The 17882-nt window shown below is 36.8% G+C and overlaps 1 protein-coding gene across 2 annotated transcripts in view; it reads left to right on the forward strand.

Annotated features, from left to right (window-relative positions):
* tmeff2a (transmembrane protein with EGF-like and two follistatin-like domains 2a) overlaps nucleotides 1-17882 on the forward strand; it is a 54450-nt gene that overhangs the window by 16410 nt on the left and 20158 nt on the right. For both annotated transcript variants that reach the window (XM_043249689.1, XM_043249688.1), the window contains exons 3-4: nucleotides 6231-6360; nucleotides 12253-12279. In XM_043249689.1, the coding sequence (XP_043105624.1) occupies nucleotides 6231-6360; nucleotides 12253-12279 (157 nt within the window). The remainder of the gene's footprint in view (nucleotides 1-6230; nucleotides 6361-12252; nucleotides 12280-17882) is intronic.

Raw genomic sequence — 17882 nt, forward strand, 5'->3', positions numbered from 1 at the left:
TTAGCGCAAGTGCTACTTGTGACGTCTGAGATTTTTCGACTGCAAGGTACGGGCAGTTTTGTGCTTTCCTAGGAAACGGTGGTTGGAGTACCAAGGATGTCACTGGAATTCAAACAGACGATGTCCTGACTTGTTCCTCCGCTCCTCAGGGCTTCGACTCCATCTTTGACAGGTTTGTTCGCCTGATAAGGATCAGCTGATGTTACTGATACACAGCCGATAGGCTTTACGTTATCTTAATGGAAGAGAAAAAAACAGGCGGGCAGACTTCTTGTCTGTGACTGTCTCTGTACATGTCAGATTGAGCTGCGCGCGCGTGTGCACGCAATGTCTGTTTGCAGTCACAGCCGCTCACTCACGGAGCACTCTGAGCATCGTTCTGGCCTCTCATGTTTCTCGAGTCGTGCTGTTTCAGCCCTCATAATGTGCCCAAGGGTGAAAAGAAATGCTACATAATGCCTAATGAATCAAATGGGTTATATCATGTTCCACGATGCATAATTAACTCGCTATGCCTGTTTCATCTCAAGCTGTTGTGTACCCACTGGAAAGTAGACAAGTACACACATTTGCTTTTCTTACTCCATATCGGATCAAGACTCCTTTAGCGCTTCTCAGTCTGTTGGACCATATGGGAGTTTTGCATCTGCACTCAGGATACTGCGCTGTTTTAAATATGACACTCGGATTTCACACTTCCTCGCAGATATCCTTACAATCGTAGTTTCACTCCCTCACGGTGTTGTACACAAATGTCAACTTAAATAAGATTCACTTAAATACACGGTTTGGTGTGGCCCAACAAACCAGCTGTGCTTTCACCTGTTTGCTCATAAGGGAGATGTTGCTATAGAGATGGTAAAATGTGTAATGTAATAGTAAATTGTATAAAAAAGTGTATTATAAAAATGGTCGGTGTTATTTTCTCTCCCTGGAAAGCAGCTGTTTTGTGAACATGAAGTTTTTTTTCCCTGTAATAACTGAGAACAAGTCATTCTCACACAATGCAAGGTAGGAGACTTATTTGCTATTAGGAGAAAACCCACCCATATATCAGAGCCCAGTATCTGTCAAACATATTTTATTGGTTTGTAATATTTCCACTCCTGAGAAAATAGTTTTATTTAGAAACTCCTAAAAAGGTCAAATTGTTCCACATTTAGTACTTACTTTTATGCTGCAATTTAGTGTATGATCTACTTCTAGTGTATGATCGATTTCATTCCAAAATTGCTAGTTAATTAAAAAACAAATATTTAAGTGAATATTACCAGGGTGAATATTGAAGTAGCAAGATATAAGTAGGCTATTTGCGCTGAAATAAAGCTACTTAATCTTTGTTTTATTTAAAACCTTTAGAAATAATTTTTGTCATTTTAATAATTTAAGTATATTTTCTTAAAAAAATTTTACATCAAAAATATCCAAAAAAAAATAATTGGCTTAAAATATTAAAACAGTAAAAAAAAAATAGTCTATGTCACTTTTATCATTTGGAAAAAAAAAAAAAAAAAACATTTTCAACAGCAATTAAATTGTTGTACTTTTATTTTAAACTAACTTGGCTAAATACAGGACCTGGATGACTTCTGAATAAAGCGCAAGAGTGACATTTAGGTGTTGATACAAGTCTCTAGAGTGGCATTTTCTTATGGTAGTGTGTTGTCTTAACATGTCAGCAACTGTTTCAGTAGTTTTCAGTGCTGTTAGCTCTTCCTCTTACAGAACTGTAGACGCAGTACGCAGTCAGTCTTATCACCGCACCGATCGCTTCTACTGCTCACTGTGTCTGACTTTAATTGCCTGTCTTGGTTCAGTCTAGCCCTACTGCTTGAGAAGTTTCTTTGTGTAGGCTATGGCAGTACAAGCGGTGCCTAGCATAGATGGATTGACTTGTCAGAAAGAGAACGGCTGATTTGTGCTTCTGAATAGATGAATAGATCAGCTAATAGATGGACTGACTGATGCAGGAATGAATGGCTCGATCAGGAAAAAAAAAAAAAACTGATGGATGGGTAAAAAACAAGGAATTAATAGGCTTTCACATGCTTGCTTTAATACTCACTCTAATAATACTGCAACACTTTTCTGTTGGCTTCCTGCCTGTGATTAAGTGTGACTTGGCATGGTGTGAACGAAATGTTAAAATGTGGTAAAACAGGTGTCTCTGACTGATGTTTGCAAGAACTTATTCGATGTTGTGAGGAAAAAGAGGCTTTAAAATAAGTAAAAGATAATGAGGTAAATTCGAGTGAAAGCGAGACCTCACTGTTAGTCAGGACACAGCACCACAGCAGCCCCTGCAGGACGAAACGGGAACTGCAGCATCTCTAATGGTAGTTGAAAGTCAGTGGAACCAAAACACTACGCATTATGTTATTATATACGAGCAGACCTGCTTACATGGACACACATGGCTTTAAAGCACTGTTAACTTATGGTTCTCGAGGCAAAAGGCAAAGAAAGTAGTATTGCTAGGTTAGTAGTAGTAATTTTTCAGTAAATTAATGAGACAAATTATAACCCGCCGTATATCACCTGTAGAAGGGCCAGCTAAGAGAGCCAGTCACCTGTTTGTTTAATCTAGAGTCATGTATGCATATTAGCGTTACCTGTCTAAAAGGATTTTTGATCTTAAGATGCATACTTTATGGTATAGTTGTCATGTTATATTGCTGATTTAAAATACAATATTTTTAAAAGCACATCTCTCACACTTTCAGTGCTACAATACAGTGTAAATTGAGATAAGTAATAACATACAACAACAGATAAAAGAATGATATATCCAGATCAACAGAAACAAAGTGGATTAACCAATATAAACAAGATCAGTCTCATAAGTTAGCGGTAAGATTTCAGCTCTTTCTTACAGAGTTAGACGTGTCCACTGAGTGAACTGACTTAACTAAAGGTACTTAAGAGTTATAATGTGTAGCATGTCATGTGGTTTATTAGGTGAAGACATTTCAACCTCCTCCCTGAGTGTTTGTGTGTCTGGCCTCTGTTACTTTTAAACACATGCTGTCCAGCCTTATGGTTTGGCTCTTACAAGGTTTTTTTTTATCTCTCCTGTCTTCCTTTCCCCCCTCACTTTGTCTTACTGTGTTATTGTCAACTACGAGCATGCCTTGATTCGTAATCATCAAAACATTTATTGCTTTAGTTGAGAATTTGTTGCACTCTTCACCTTGTTTGTTCAGTCATGGCCGTGTTTTCCCTAAGCGTATAGTGTAAGAAATAGCTTAAGGAATATGAAAATGAAAATTTGCTAGCGATTTACTCATCCTCAGGGGAATACGTGTATGTATATTATATCTATCAGCATGCTTTTCCGTTTTCTTCAAAGGTCTTTCATTTATTATAATACTGCTTCAATCCTACTCCTCTGACCTTCAAGTGAAAAGCTTTTTTTATTCTTCCTTTTGTTATTGCTAAAGTGTCTGTCTGCTCTTTTTAACGTGTCAGGCACTCGTTACTTGGCCTGAATTTATTTAAATGAATTTTTCTATCTTAATCACCAGTTATTTTCCGCAAAGATGAAGTGCTAATGCACTCCTTCCCCTCAAGGGGTAAAGTTAAAAGGACCAAACTGCAGGGGCTCGGCAAAACAGGCATTTCTCTGGGCATGCTGGGGGCTGCCTGGGGCTGGACAGCCTTTCTCACTATTGCATCATGCCAGGCCAAAAAGATTGATTGAACACTTGAAGCTGTAGAAATGTCAAAAAAAAATGAAAAGGTTTAAAAGCTGGTAATATCCATTTCGCTCTCTCCTCCTCTTCTCATTCTTTCTGTGTTTATTTTGAGATCATCTCAATGCTTTGCTCTTCTGAGATTTCACTCTGTTTTTCGATTCTGGTGTCTCGGTTGCATTTTAGTGTCACTCAGTCTTTTCTTTCACCCTCCATCTCAGGTGTGCTAATAGTGGAATATTTTTATCAAAGAGAACTCAAATCGCATTCGACCTTGTTTGAATGAGGGATTTTTGGGGGAGGTAAAAAGGGCATTGGAGCTCAATTATTTACTTAACCAGTTCATTTCAAAATGCTGATTCATTCAGGAAATAGCTAAATACTGTTTGTTTTTCTCTGACGCATTTTTATTTTGCTTTTGACTCATTTGTCTATTATTACTCAGCCAAGAGGTGTCTAAAATGTCAAATTTGGTCTCGATACAAGTAGTGCAGGTCGAGTAGGTTTTCTATTTGTTGTCAGTGAATTGTTGAATCACACTAATGGGTTCTATGGCTTATGGTGCATCAAAGTTGTTTGAGCGAACGTCCAGTGTACACAGCCTAGGCTGCTTTTACATTTTTACATTGTTATGTGAACATGCGCTATACACACACACATACACGCGCGTTTGATCAACAGTATCAAATGCATTGTATAGCATACTAAAAATGCAACACTCAAGTTAAAAAAAAGTTACTTTTTTAGAAAAAAAAAGCATCTGTTGGCTTTGCTTTGTTTTTCTTCCACTGTCTCATTGTCAAAAACACATTCTGTAGCCCCTCAAGCTATTACAACGCAATGCAGCAATGCAATGGCCATTCTGAATGCAGACACATTGTTACTCAATATTAAGTTACTCAGTATTAAATTTGTCTGTTGGAATATTTTGGGAATATTACGCTCTCGGTCTTGCTTTTGAATGCATGTAATATCATCTTGGAGTTGTACTGACTGCAAACTGGATTTGTTCTTTTGAAAGTTTTACGATGCTGTATTTTCTTACCAGAGGATTTGGCTAATAGTGATTTTTTTTATAGTTTTATTTTAATATATATCTCCCTAAATTTATGACAAGTTCTATTTCATAATAAAAATCAATGCATGTCTACCTTTTTTTCCTTTTTGCTTTATTCTGTCCTTCCAGTATAATCATCTTCTGTAGACCTAGTTTTTCTTTTTTCCTCATATTTCACCCCCCTCTCTTTCTGGATCTCATGCCAGTGCTGGCTCAGAGCTCTCTCATCCTGCATAATATTGCTTCTCAGCCGATAAAACAGCAAGTACAAATCCCGCTCCAGAATCGATGGGCACAGTTATTCCTGTGACCCCTGCCAACCAGCTGGCCACCAGCCACACAATCCCTCAGCCAACGTGTGAGCTGACAGACCACTGCAGCCCTGCACTGTACCGTCCTCTCCAGGGGCCTGCTGGACCAGACTCTGTGCGACTCTGTGTGTTCAGGTGCATATGTGTGTGCGCTGGTCAGGCTCTTCCAAAATACCTGCGTGAGGTTTGGAACAGCTTCATTTTCCACCAGGCCACCTAGTGAGTTTAAAATACCTGCTTCTCATGAACTCGAACTTTAGTGGGTTTTCAAGAGATTGACTGGAAAATTTGAGAAGCACTGAAGTAGAAGTTTTGCTTTTCATAAATCTGGGGAAGCACCAATGTGAAAATTATGTCTGAAACAGATTAAATAAATAAAAATTTTGTTATGGCCACTATATATCTATATATATATGTTTGTGTGTTTGTGTATTTATGTATTTGCTATATTTTTGTTCTCTTAGATACAATTTAAATTCACTTTCTCTTTTTATGTTTCCATTTTTTGGCAGACGTTTTTACGAAACATTCTGATCAAATCTTCAAACCTAAATATAATTTTAAAAGTATAACCAGTTACGACCGCACAACCTGAAACCAACCTGAAACCTGCAAATGTTTCACAATATTTTGTGATTTATTCCTTCTTGGCATTTTCTTATACTGTAATCGTCTTTTTTCCGGCTGTTTGGGAACGTGGGCAGTGTGGTTGGCAGACTGTATTTCGGCCCTCGGAGCTCACAGTAGCTTTATTCACATTCAGATCATGCAATTCTTATTCTCTGCTGTGAGCTAATCTAAAACCCTCAAAATAAAGCGCTGCTAAAACATCACAATTAGGCTGTGAGAGATATATGGGTCAGTTTCATGCTTAATTCTTATTCTTGCGTAATGCATTACAACATGGTGTTAAAGAAATACCCTTTTGTTTCCATCTCACGCAATGCTTTTAAAAAAAAAAAAAAAAGAATTTTATTTCATAAATCTTTTTTCCCCTGAAAGCCACTGTAATAATATTAATATTGTTTATTTCAGTATTTATATTTATTTATTGCCCTAAATTTTAATTCTCAGAAAGTTGCGGTACTATAATGCTAATACTGGTCTCATGTTTTCCACATCTCGTTTTTCTCAAATCTGTCTAATGCTTAAAATCTCTCTTTTTTTCAGTGCAACAATGATTATGTTCCTGTGTGTGGCTCCAACAACGAAAACTATGAAAACGAGTGTTTTCTGCGGAGAGATGCCTGCAAACAGCAGACCGAGATCCTGGTGGTCTCTGAAGGATCCTGCCCAGCTGGTACGTTCGGTTTTGTGTTTGGTGTCTCTTGAAGGTTAATCCAGAGCCTAATCATTTGCCCATAAAATGTGAGTGTGAGGTTATCAGATTGAGCGGAACTTCAATTTACCCTTCCCTCGGGTCTGAATCAGACAGGGACTCATATCTGTGTTGTGTTAAACATAGACAATACCCGTAATACCTTTTACAGGCTTTTTTAAAGCTTTTGTTGTGCATTCAGAGCTTTTAAAGACACAAAGGCTGCTTCACAAGACTGGATTGTTGCTGTATATTATTTCAGAAAAAGGTCCCCCTTTTTCCTTGATTATTAAAGGAGTAAGCATTGCGTGTTTATGGCAAATCAAAGACCAAATGATACGATCGGAAACGTGTTTTGTGGTCAGTAAAATGTTGTATTGCAGAGGCTAAAGCAGATGTTTGGTGCTCTGGGAGTTGCTGAGTCAGACTCCATTAAACAGCGCCTAAACCTCTAAAAATGATCTCTAGGGAGAGAGTGAGAGTGTGGGAGGCACGTATTTGTGCTTATGGAGCATCCAGAGAATGAAATGTTCTCCCCAATCCGTGTGTATATGCAGGTAAATTCATAATTCAGTCCCAGCAGGACGCTGGTTCTCATCTATGCCTGAATGTGTTCGAACATGTACCTGTCTGTAGGTGTTCTGGAAGGTAAAAGCTAATTTACTGAAACAAGAAAATAAGAAGAGTGTTTGTCTTTGTCTCTGTGAAGCTTGAAAGGCGCCACTGAATCATCTCTCTTCATCTTTCTGTTTGGCTCTGTCTTTCTGAATGCTTTCCTGTCATCTTTCGCTTTTATTTCTTTTTTTTACGTTCATGCATTGAATGTGCATCAGACCAGTCCGGTTTAAGTACCTCATGGATATAACTCTAAAAAACAAAAGCTACAATTATATTTGTGATCATGGATGTCTTGTTTACATGTTCAGCGCTAAAAAAATCATAGTTTTTAAATATCTTTTATAGTTTGATGGCATAAACCTCACAAATCCAGCAACCACATGTGTATAATAGCCTGGTACTTTTTTAAACATTTAAGTTCATTTGTTTCCTTTCTGTATTGTTGCATGCCTAAAATATACGAGTAAAGTAAAATGGTAGAATTTAATAACAATTTAACATAACTTTTCTATTTGAACATGTTTCAAAATTGTATTTATTCCTGTTATGGCTAAATTTTCAGGAGCAATTACTCTGGTATTTTGCCGTCACATGATGCTCCATAAATCATTCTAAGAGAAACATTTCTTATTATTAATGTTAAATGCAAAATGTGTTTTGAGGAAATTGAGATTTTGTTTAGGATTCTTTAATAGAAGTTAAAAAGAAAGCATCTCTAATCGTTTCAGTAAATATAACTGTCTATACTGTCACTTTTGATTAGTTGGATGCTTTATTTCTAAATAAAAGCGTTTATTTATTCTCCAAAAAAACACCAACTAAAAACTATAAAGAAATATCAATAGTTTTTCACATTATAGTAAAGAAGCCGGGAATTGTAGTGGTACCTATAATTCAAACCTAAGGCCCAACAGATATTCTCAAAAGATCTATTTAATTTCTTACCAATTGGATTTTGACTATGTTCAATTCAGATTTAATAGTTCATTTTACCCACATCATTATGTCAAAGATTAAATTACGTGGTTGAACAAAAAAATGTAATTTACCTGAAACCCTTCGGAATGCTTAAAGCTCTGTCTAAAAAGAACTTTAAGTAAGACCAAAAGAATATATCCACAGCCCATATGAGATTTTCACACTTTCAGCCCCGAGGACATTGAGGAAAGAGACAGAGAAATGGACTGACTCACAGTTCTGATGCTTGTACCAGCTCATCTAACTCTTTGACACTGATTTCCTCTCCACTAATTCCCTGGCAAATGATCCAGCAGCTGACAGATGACCTACAGAGATAAGTGAAGTGTATCACACTCTGCTATTTTCTTTATTTCTCCAAGGCTGGTTGCAGCTCAGCTCCTCTGTCTTTATTCATACATCAGTATCATAACTGAAAGTGAGCACCTTCATGCACCAGGAAATAGAACATTGATTGTAATAACCAGAGAAGTATTAAAGGCGTCACATCACATCATATTAAATTTTTATAGTTTGTCATATTTTAGGTTTTCGTAGATTCCCGCTCTTTTTTTGCATAGATATTTCCTGCCATTCATCTTGCTTTTAAAATTAAATGCTCCTGTGTCTTTAAGGAACACCTTTGCCACATAAATACCAGTGACAAAGTTTACAATGTGAAAACTGATGTTTACAATCAATTTCATATCCATTGAAATAGTGTGTGCAACAAACATTCAGAGGTTTGAGGTCAGAAAGATGTTTTTAAAAGATGTGTCTCGTGCTTATCATGGCTGCAATTCTATGATCAAACAGTAAACTAATATTGTAAACTATTAAAAGTTGGGCAGTTTTTGTTTGTTCTGTTCTGTTTTGTTTGCACAAGGTTTCAGATTTGGGCCTTTGTCTTGTGTCTTGTCTCGTTTTGTCTTTTGTATTGTCTCGCTTTGCTTAGTTTTTTGTTTTGCTTGCACAAGGTTTCAGATTCGGGCCAACGGTTGTTGCTCTCCGTGGTGCTGAATTCCAATCTGTACGTTAAATGATGCTAATTGGCTTCAAAAGTGCCACTGCTTGTCAATAACAATCCTCCACTTCTAGTCTGGAGTCAGTATTAAAAGTAATGGTGCTGTTTAAAGCATACAGGTTACTGGCATAGTCACTAAATTCAGCTGTAATCTCATTCGTCAACAGTCACCTTCAATACTTTTTAGTGAAATCGTGTAATTCCCTTCTTCCACTAAGAAATTCCACCATCCATCAAACCTCAAAGATTTGACCGCAGCTTAGTTTCTTGCTGTGCTTCGTTGAAACTTTCAGAAAGGTCTTGTGTGCCAAATATTAAGAAGTATGGCAGAGGTAAGTATATGCTTCTCTCTTTTTTCTGGCATTGATAAGTGGGCTATTTACCTTGCAAACGGTGACAAGTTCACCGCTGTGCTGCTGTAAGATCAGTGTGAATAATGCGCTGATTAAGGAGACGGGTCCGTGCACTTATATTGAGTTTTCAGTGCGGCGCAGGGCAGCTAGCCATTAGCTTAGTGGTGCGTAACTGTAGAGAGGAGAAGGCAGTTCATTTTCGACATTGGAAATCGAGGTTAAGATAGCCTTTCTCCGTAATCGCGCTGCATGTAGTGCTAAAGTAGCTTTCTCCATGCAGGGAGCATGCATCATATTCCAAGAAATGACTATTATAGTCGCAGAACTCTCACATAAACAACTCAACAGGCCTGTTTTATCATTAAGTACTGGTATGTTACCTGACGCGCACATGTCGGTCAAGCACGCTGTTCTGGAAATAGTTAATTGTGTGTTGTAACAGCGGCCGTGGCATGTTAAATCACAGCTGCGTTTGTCTCCGCTGACAGAGACCATCTGCCTCTGAGCCTCCAGCTCAAGTTCACTCAACCCACTGCATCGTGGGAGCCCAGATAAAAAAGTGCAAAGTCACCTCATAACACATTCTTCCTGATAAATGACAAAGGCAGAGGAGATGCATAACCCGCTGATACCTCTGAATGAGGAACAAAGGTCTCTTAGACTTAATAAGACTCCTGCCATTGTTTCGTGCCAGCAAACTCAGCAGAGTCCAGTCTCACAGGAAGAAGTGTGCCGAGAAACAGACTGTTCGTCTCGCTTTACTCTTCCAGCCACACTGTGAAATAGTCTTTTTGATGTACTCGGGAACTTCATGAATTTTTGAGGCAGTGGAAGGTTTTCCACTTTTTTGACCCAGTGCTTCAGGACAGGTTCATTGGTTCTGTTTAGTTTTTTACCTTTTAAGGTCTTCAGTGTTTATAAGGAATGATGAATTGAATGCAAGGTTGGAAAGTTGTTGAATGTAGAATAGACTATTTATTGGTTTAACCCTATGAAGTTGTGTATATCATATTTAAAGTGTAGCTCTGATGAATTTACATTATTAACATCATCAATAGCTGAAGAATCTTTTGTATTTTAATACTTTATATTTTACTAGTGCTAGTAAACGATTAATCACGCACAAAGTAAAAGCATTTGTTTGAATAATATCGTGTGTGTTCTGCCTATATTTAGTATATATATGCAGTGTCCATATCTACATATATACACACATTTACATCATACATACATACATGTATTACGTAAACAGAAACTTTTAATTTGGATGTGATTAATCATTTGACAGCAATATTTTTACACATTTTTTCCAATTTCTTTGGCACAATGCAAAGATGCCTGTTTGCTGGGAAATCTTAGTATTTTTATTATATACAAGATCAATAATATGATGATTGAAATGCTTTGTTTATGTAATGCTATGTTTATTGACAAAGTCAGCAACCAATTTTTTAATTTATCATACAGCAGATATTTTAGAAATAAGGATTTCGATCATGTAATTTTATTATACAAAGCACAAATAAACATTATCACAAACAATAAATCATTTTTTAAATTAATTAAAATCGAAATATTATTCTATTAGGATGTATTTAGTATTGTTTTTTAAATTTCTTTTATAACAAGAACTGTAAGCAAAAACCTTCAAAAACAAGCAAAAAAGCCAGACCACATTACAAATGATATAAGTGTCTAAAATAAATACAAAAGATTAATATAAAACATACAAAAAAGGGGAGCTATACTGAGTTTCAATAATGTTTTTTCTATTATTGGTCATAATAATAAATGCACGCATTTTGTTGTCTACCTGTTATTTATACATCAAGCTTTACAGAGTTAATTTTATACTGATTTTATACACACATGCAGGTGAAAGCATGTCAAATAAACAGGTGGAAGTATTTTGACAGGTTTAGACATTCTTTGCATTAAAGCCATTGCTTAGCTTTTCATGTCCAGATGGCCAAAGAGCATCGCTCAGATGGTCAAAGACAGATTGTGTGCGACATGTCTCTGATTAGGAATGTAACTGTCAGGCAATTAGAAAAACTGACAGCAAATAAACCAGTCTGAACTTCTGTGTTTATGCATGAAAATTGATGTAAACTGTAGAGGTGAATTTAAAAATCTTGACGTGAAAAATCTACACGTGAATTTCAGTGTGTGTTTGATTGAAGATACATATGCAAGGTTTTATCCAGCTATCCTTTCCTCATTTTCACTCGAGTGTCTTTTCGTACCTTCATACCCAGTCAGAGTGTATCATTTACATTATGATACTTGACTACACTTGATTTTAGAGTCATGTTTAAACAAATATTGTGGCAGTAAAACCATAAAACCCTGGACTTTTTAGTTGTTATGCGCAAAGGGTGTGCAGAAAGGTTATAGTTTCTACGGTTTAAGTTGAAAAGCGATTCTAATTCGGACTGCGATGAATCAGAGTACTATGCATTTATAATATCTGCCTCTTGCATCGTTCGTGCAGCCCACTTCTGCCTACATGAGCCGAATGGGTCACATATTCACCTTTGATCCTCCCACAGTTCAAGTATATAAGACCGTATTTGTGCTGCATACTGGGATAGTGTGCAAAGACTCCAGAGACCCAGATGAGCAATAATGTACATGCTTTATCCATCCATCCATCCATCAATTTTCCAAATCGCTTGTCCTATAAGGCCATGGGGTTGCTAGCATCTCTAGACATAAACAGGAAAACGCATTAGATGGATGGCCAGTTCATCACATATACATTTTTTAACACTTTTTTTCATGATTGCTCTGGGTAGCTGACATATAAGCGACATGGATGTGAACTTTAGATGCCGTAAAAGCTGTGTGAATTGTTTGACCCTCATTGGATTGACTAAAGCGAAGACATTGATGTAATGTTCTGCTTTTTGTGTTTTATAGATGCCGGTTCAGGATCAGGAGATGAAGGTAAAGCAGACCAGCTCAAAATACTCCAATTCTGACACCTGAATTTGTGTGCATACCGCTCATTAAATCACTCTGCACTTGTTTACACTTCCACACAGATGATGCTCATAAACACACACTCACTTCCTCTCAGCCTGTCAGCAGTCATCTGCTCTCCTCCACGAGCCGCCCACTGAAACTGAGATTCAATTACACCCACTCACGTATTGTTCAGAGAAACAGAATTATTACACTCTTCCCCCCAAAGTGCAATGTCTGACTGACAGTAGAACAGTCTGCGGTTCGAGCCGTGTATTTGCATCGCTTAAAATGTGTCACTCTTCTTTGATTTTAATCTCTCGCTCTTCCAGTCAACCCTTTTATTCTTCTCTCTCAAGCAAACAAGCCACATCCGTTAATTGAGTACTGTAACATCCCCCTGTATGCTGCTGTTTATTGTGGTCTTGTTTTGCTAGCCATTTCCTGTTTACTAGATGTGATCTGTGCTTTTTGCAAACGGCGGCAGCTTGGTATGTCATTTGGACAGGGCTATTTTTCCATGAGTAGGTTTGAAAATGTTATATTTTACGGAAGTTTGTGATTTTAATCCTTCAGAGTTTATACAGAAATTGAATCCCATCTGGATAAGAATGTCTGCAATTGGGGAATATTATTAAATATTATTGTTAAACTGTTATTATTAACTATTAACAATTACTATTATTATTCATTTATGTATGTATTAAATCGCATTCTTTGTCATGCTGCATTTTGGTTTGACTTAAGGATAACATTAATGTTGTAAAATATTAATACATTTAGAACATTTATCAGTTTATTTAATAACACTAAACATTCGTTTTTTAGAATGTAAGTCAGATTTCATGTGTTAATAATTCTAATTACCTTCGAATCAGTTTTTTAGAACAAGGATTATTAAAATAGAAAATAGTAGGACAGGTTGGAAGCTGTAGCTTAACCTTAAAATAATAAAAAGTACTATAAATACAAATTTGAATCATAAATGTGTAAAGCTGTTAATAGGTTAACAGTAAATTCTCGTATTATATGCAAGGAAAAACTGTAAAACATCTAACCAAAATTAAATGAAAATTAGTGTTAATTGTGCGGTTTTTAGAAGTATTTAGAACAAATGAATACAAAATGTACAAATAAAAACCATAAACTGATATTCCCTGTGTGGCACTCTTGAAAGTATTTTGCTTAAATAATCATGTTTTTTAATAGTTTTTGTTATCATTTATGTACATTTGGGGTTTTATGTTACATCCTCTGTTGTTCAGTGAATGTTTATTGCATAAGTGTCGTGTGTTTTGTGTTTACATGAATGACTCTGTGTACCTTCTATATATTAGCATATTTTTAAGAAGTTCAACTTAAAATAACTTGTTACACTGTTGTCCGCAGCCTAATTTTTTTTTGTTGAGTCAACTTAAAATTTTGAGTTACTTAATGTTAATTTAAGTGTTTTATACTGGAAAATTTACAGTAAATGTGTTTACGTTTAGTTTTTGGGGGGTGTTTTTTTTCAAAATTGTTGCAACCACAGCTGCCAAAACTTTTTTACAGCGTGGTTTTTACAGCTGCCTTTATATTTGGAGCCCATAGCTTCAAAAGTTTGAAAAGCCCTGGTTTAGAAAACTACTGCTTAACTGACTGTGTACTTCTCATTTACCAAGTATGCCAAATTAATAATGTCTAGATATTTTGTTAGGAAATTGGTTTTGCGTTAGTAGATGAAAGCAAATGGCTATCTGCAGACCAGAACAATAGAGACAGAGAGAGTGGAGAAGACAGGATGATGAGGGGAGTGGAAAAAATATGTATAGAGAGACAAAAGAAGAGTGATAAGAGGCCGGAGAACGTGCGCATCAATAAAATGAGTTGAGAAAGGAAAGGGACAGAGAAATGTAAGGCAGATAAAGAGAAAGATAAGTAAAGAGGAGGAAGAAAAAGATGAGGGCGATAAAGGCTGGGTGAGGGAAGGGGGGGAAATGATTGCGGTTTATGGATGGAACAGAAAGAGAGTGAGAAAGAAGGGCATTTAGGTAAGCACAGCACTATCGATGTGATAAAAATCAAATGTATTTCAATGGCTACAGATAAATCATATGGGTTGCCTACTGGGCATGCAGGCTGCTGGACACCCCTGAGCGCTCTGTAACATCATGTTTATCAGAGGCTACGTGCAGAATAACACACTTTACACTTTAGACTAATAAAGAGCCACCAGTGATTGTTATGGTTGATGCTAAGAGGTTAGGCTTTTTCTGATGATCAAATACGTTTAATTCCCATCAACAGTGCATAACAATGGATTTTTTTTAGTCCTGTGGATATACCTTCAAACACACATCGTCCACTAATAAAACATGAATTATAGTACATTAAATAATTTTTACATGCCAAAACAATATATAATTGAGATACATAATAGCCATTACAATGGCTAATCAATATAAGAATGTGTGTTCTGATTTAACAAAATATCCTGTTATTATTGCGGTTGGACAAATTACATATGACTTTATCAGAAAAAAATGACTCTCAGATTGGTATACGTCAATCCCATTAACATGCTCCAATAATTTTCACAACTAACAACTTTCAAAACTGTTTTGTTTTTTTTTTTTTACTGAACAGCCAATCCATACTAAGCATTACAATCCATCGAACGCGCTGTACCTCAAAGCCTTGTTTTCATTCCAGTCAAAAATGAATATGGCAACACCATGACCTATGGAAAAGGTCTAAGCCAGGACTAATAAGGTCATGCTAACCAGCCCAACACTGACGCCTTGTTTAAAACATTTCAGTGGTGTTTTTGTTGTTGGTTAATTTAAGTTAATTGCACTCCTAATGTTTAAAGACAGTCTTGGAAAAGTACTAGATAAACCGCCTGAGAATTGTCTCACCAGATCGAATTATCTTCTTTTCTAAAACAAACAAAAAATAAATTCATTAATTCATTAAAATGATATATGATGATGATGAAAGTACGTTTTTATTTCTATTTTGATTTAATTTTATTGTATTTCTTTATTGCTTTTTGCTTTTAATTCAAGAAGTGATTATCTTCGTTCCATCGCTGTGAAGCAAGAAACGCCCAATTTTATTCAATGATTAATCGCTGTATCACTTCGTCTGTCAAAACTGCATCAGTACGGCTTCAGCAGCACTTCATTATTTCTAATTACTTCCAAATGTAATCCATTTAGTGTGTATCCAGGGCTCTGCATCAAGGATCCATTATGTATTTAATTTTGGTAGATTTTCTATAATCAATACAGACAACACAGACACAGGAAGCAGTCTTTAAAGGAGTTGGCTAGTGTGCTTTGGGCTTTCGTTCTGTGTTTATTTGGTCTTCGCAGCTGCGGTCGACCGCGTTTGATCTTTCACATACAAACGGTTGTTAAGTCGCGCCTTAAACTGTTCTAAAATACTCCGCAGCTTTTACCGGAGGGAAATTAATGACCTCACGTTCCTGAGGTGACGACAGTCAGCTGCACAGCCGTCTGCGGGTGAGGACCTTCCTCAGTCACAGTGGTATCACCATGGTAACAAGCTTAGAGGAATGAGAAAGAGAATAATCTAATCTCCCCGTTTCAGCTGCTGCGATAAAGACGGGCGCAGTGCCGTCTGGAATGGGAGGTGAAGACTAAGGAAAAGTGTCTGGCTGTGCTCAGAGTTTGTGTGCTTAACATTCAAGCTGAGTGTGAACATGTGCACTGTTTCTGTACTGCAGTCCTTACTGAGTCAGATGCACTGTTTATCAGTATGTGTCGCCGCGGCTGGAAAAGGCTTTTAAACCATCACAACGGATATAATTCATAAGTTCATCTGATAAAAAAGCCCTTTTGAAAAGCTCTCGAACTGTCCATAACCCAGCTTCAATGTGAGGGTGGTGTTTTATCTTGGAGTATTACGTTTAGATACTAACTACTTCTTAGGCCGAAACCTATTTTGAGCCAGTAATTAAAGGGAGGCACATTGTTTATCTGTTAAACTGATATCAACATATGAGTTACTTCTATTGTTGAGAGATGTTTTTGGCCTATAGTCTGTTAAAGCAAAGCGTAAAGAGAAAAAGGGAATCAGACAATCAAAAAAGTTGTCCAGTCTATCATCAGCCTTATTTTTCAATGATTTCAAATAGTTTTTGCCACTTAACTTAACGAGTGTAATGTAAAGAATTGAATGTCCGGTTACTGGTACTGATTGTTTCTTTTTTCTGTGCTACTATTTATCAGGATAAAATGCTATTTCTAGTTGCTAAATGGTTCATTCTTAGTACCTGGTAAATCGACACAAATGAAAATGGATCATGCGGTGGACAGTCATAAGGCCCTGTTGAGACAGACGATATGCTCACTAAAAATCATTTTATTCTGCTTTGTTTACTGAACAAGTGATGTTATCTGACAAAGAATTACTGAACTAAACAAAGAAGGAAAAAAACCTGTTGATGTAACCTAATTGATTTGTGTGGAACACTATGCAAGATTAAATCCAGTAAATTCAAACCGCTTTTTTCTCCACAGCTGAAAGAAAAGCTCAATAAAAAAAAAAAAACAGATATAGTGCTTCCTTAATGTAATAAAATTGAAAATAACATTGAAAATGTAAATGACTTCATATCCCACTTTTGTTCTTATCACAAACAAGACATAGATTCGCCCTTGTTGTCTTTGTAGCAAACCATTTCAGAGACTAAGCTATTTCCAGCCCCAACAAGAGGGAAAATGCAATCATTTTATGGCAGCATCTACTCATTCGCGATTCGTTCCGAGCTCTGACAAATACCTCCGGAGTTATTAATATAGTCAGGGTCTTTGCAGATGAAATGTAAATCTCAGGAAAACGTGGAAGGAGCTGAATCAAATGAGACAAAGGTGTACTGGGGGCTACGTGAACCTTCTGTCGCTCAGAAATAAATGTGATGTTTTAATGCGGGTCATCCTTGGGGCAGAAGGGGATTTCTATTAAAATTTATTTTGGGACATACAATATAATGATACGAGCAGGCTGGGGAGAATGGGAAAGTGGCAGAGAGGATGAACAGGAATCACACTAGACACAAAAAGATGAGCCGTTCACGGTAATGGTGGGATTATATGGAGATTAGCGAGCTAGACGGGTCAGGAGACATTGTGATTGATGAGCCGTGGCAGGAAGTGGCAAAATGGCCTCAAGGTCACAAGAGAAAGTGAAAGAAAAGAGCAGAGTTCATTTTGGCTTATATCCATACAGCAGAAGTCACACACAAAGAGATGTTTAAATTTCTTCTACCAATAGACAGAATAAATTACATCAACATAGCATATGGAGATTTACAGTCCAGGAGACGCGAAAAGAAAAAATATTGTATGGAGAGAAAGATAAGACGGAACACTAGAGGCATTTATATGGTAACTTGGGAAAATAGACTCGTTTTTCAGCAGCGGCATCTATGAGGAGTTTAATCCCTTTCCGGTCGTGGATCTTACGAGGACACTATTTTCTGACAATAGTGAGCTTCATTTCTTGAGTGCCACTAAAAACGAACCGGCTGCAATCTGTTCTGGTTAAAATCAGTAAAGCATCAACCCTCAGCGGTGCAG

The sequence above is a fragment of the Puntigrus tetrazona genome, chromosome 9 (genome assembly GCF_018831695.1).
Source record: "Puntigrus tetrazona isolate hp1 chromosome 9, ASM1883169v1, whole genome shotgun sequence".
NCBI classification, from domain to species: Eukaryota; Metazoa; Chordata; class Actinopteri; order Cypriniformes; family Cyprinidae; genus Puntigrus; species Puntigrus tetrazona.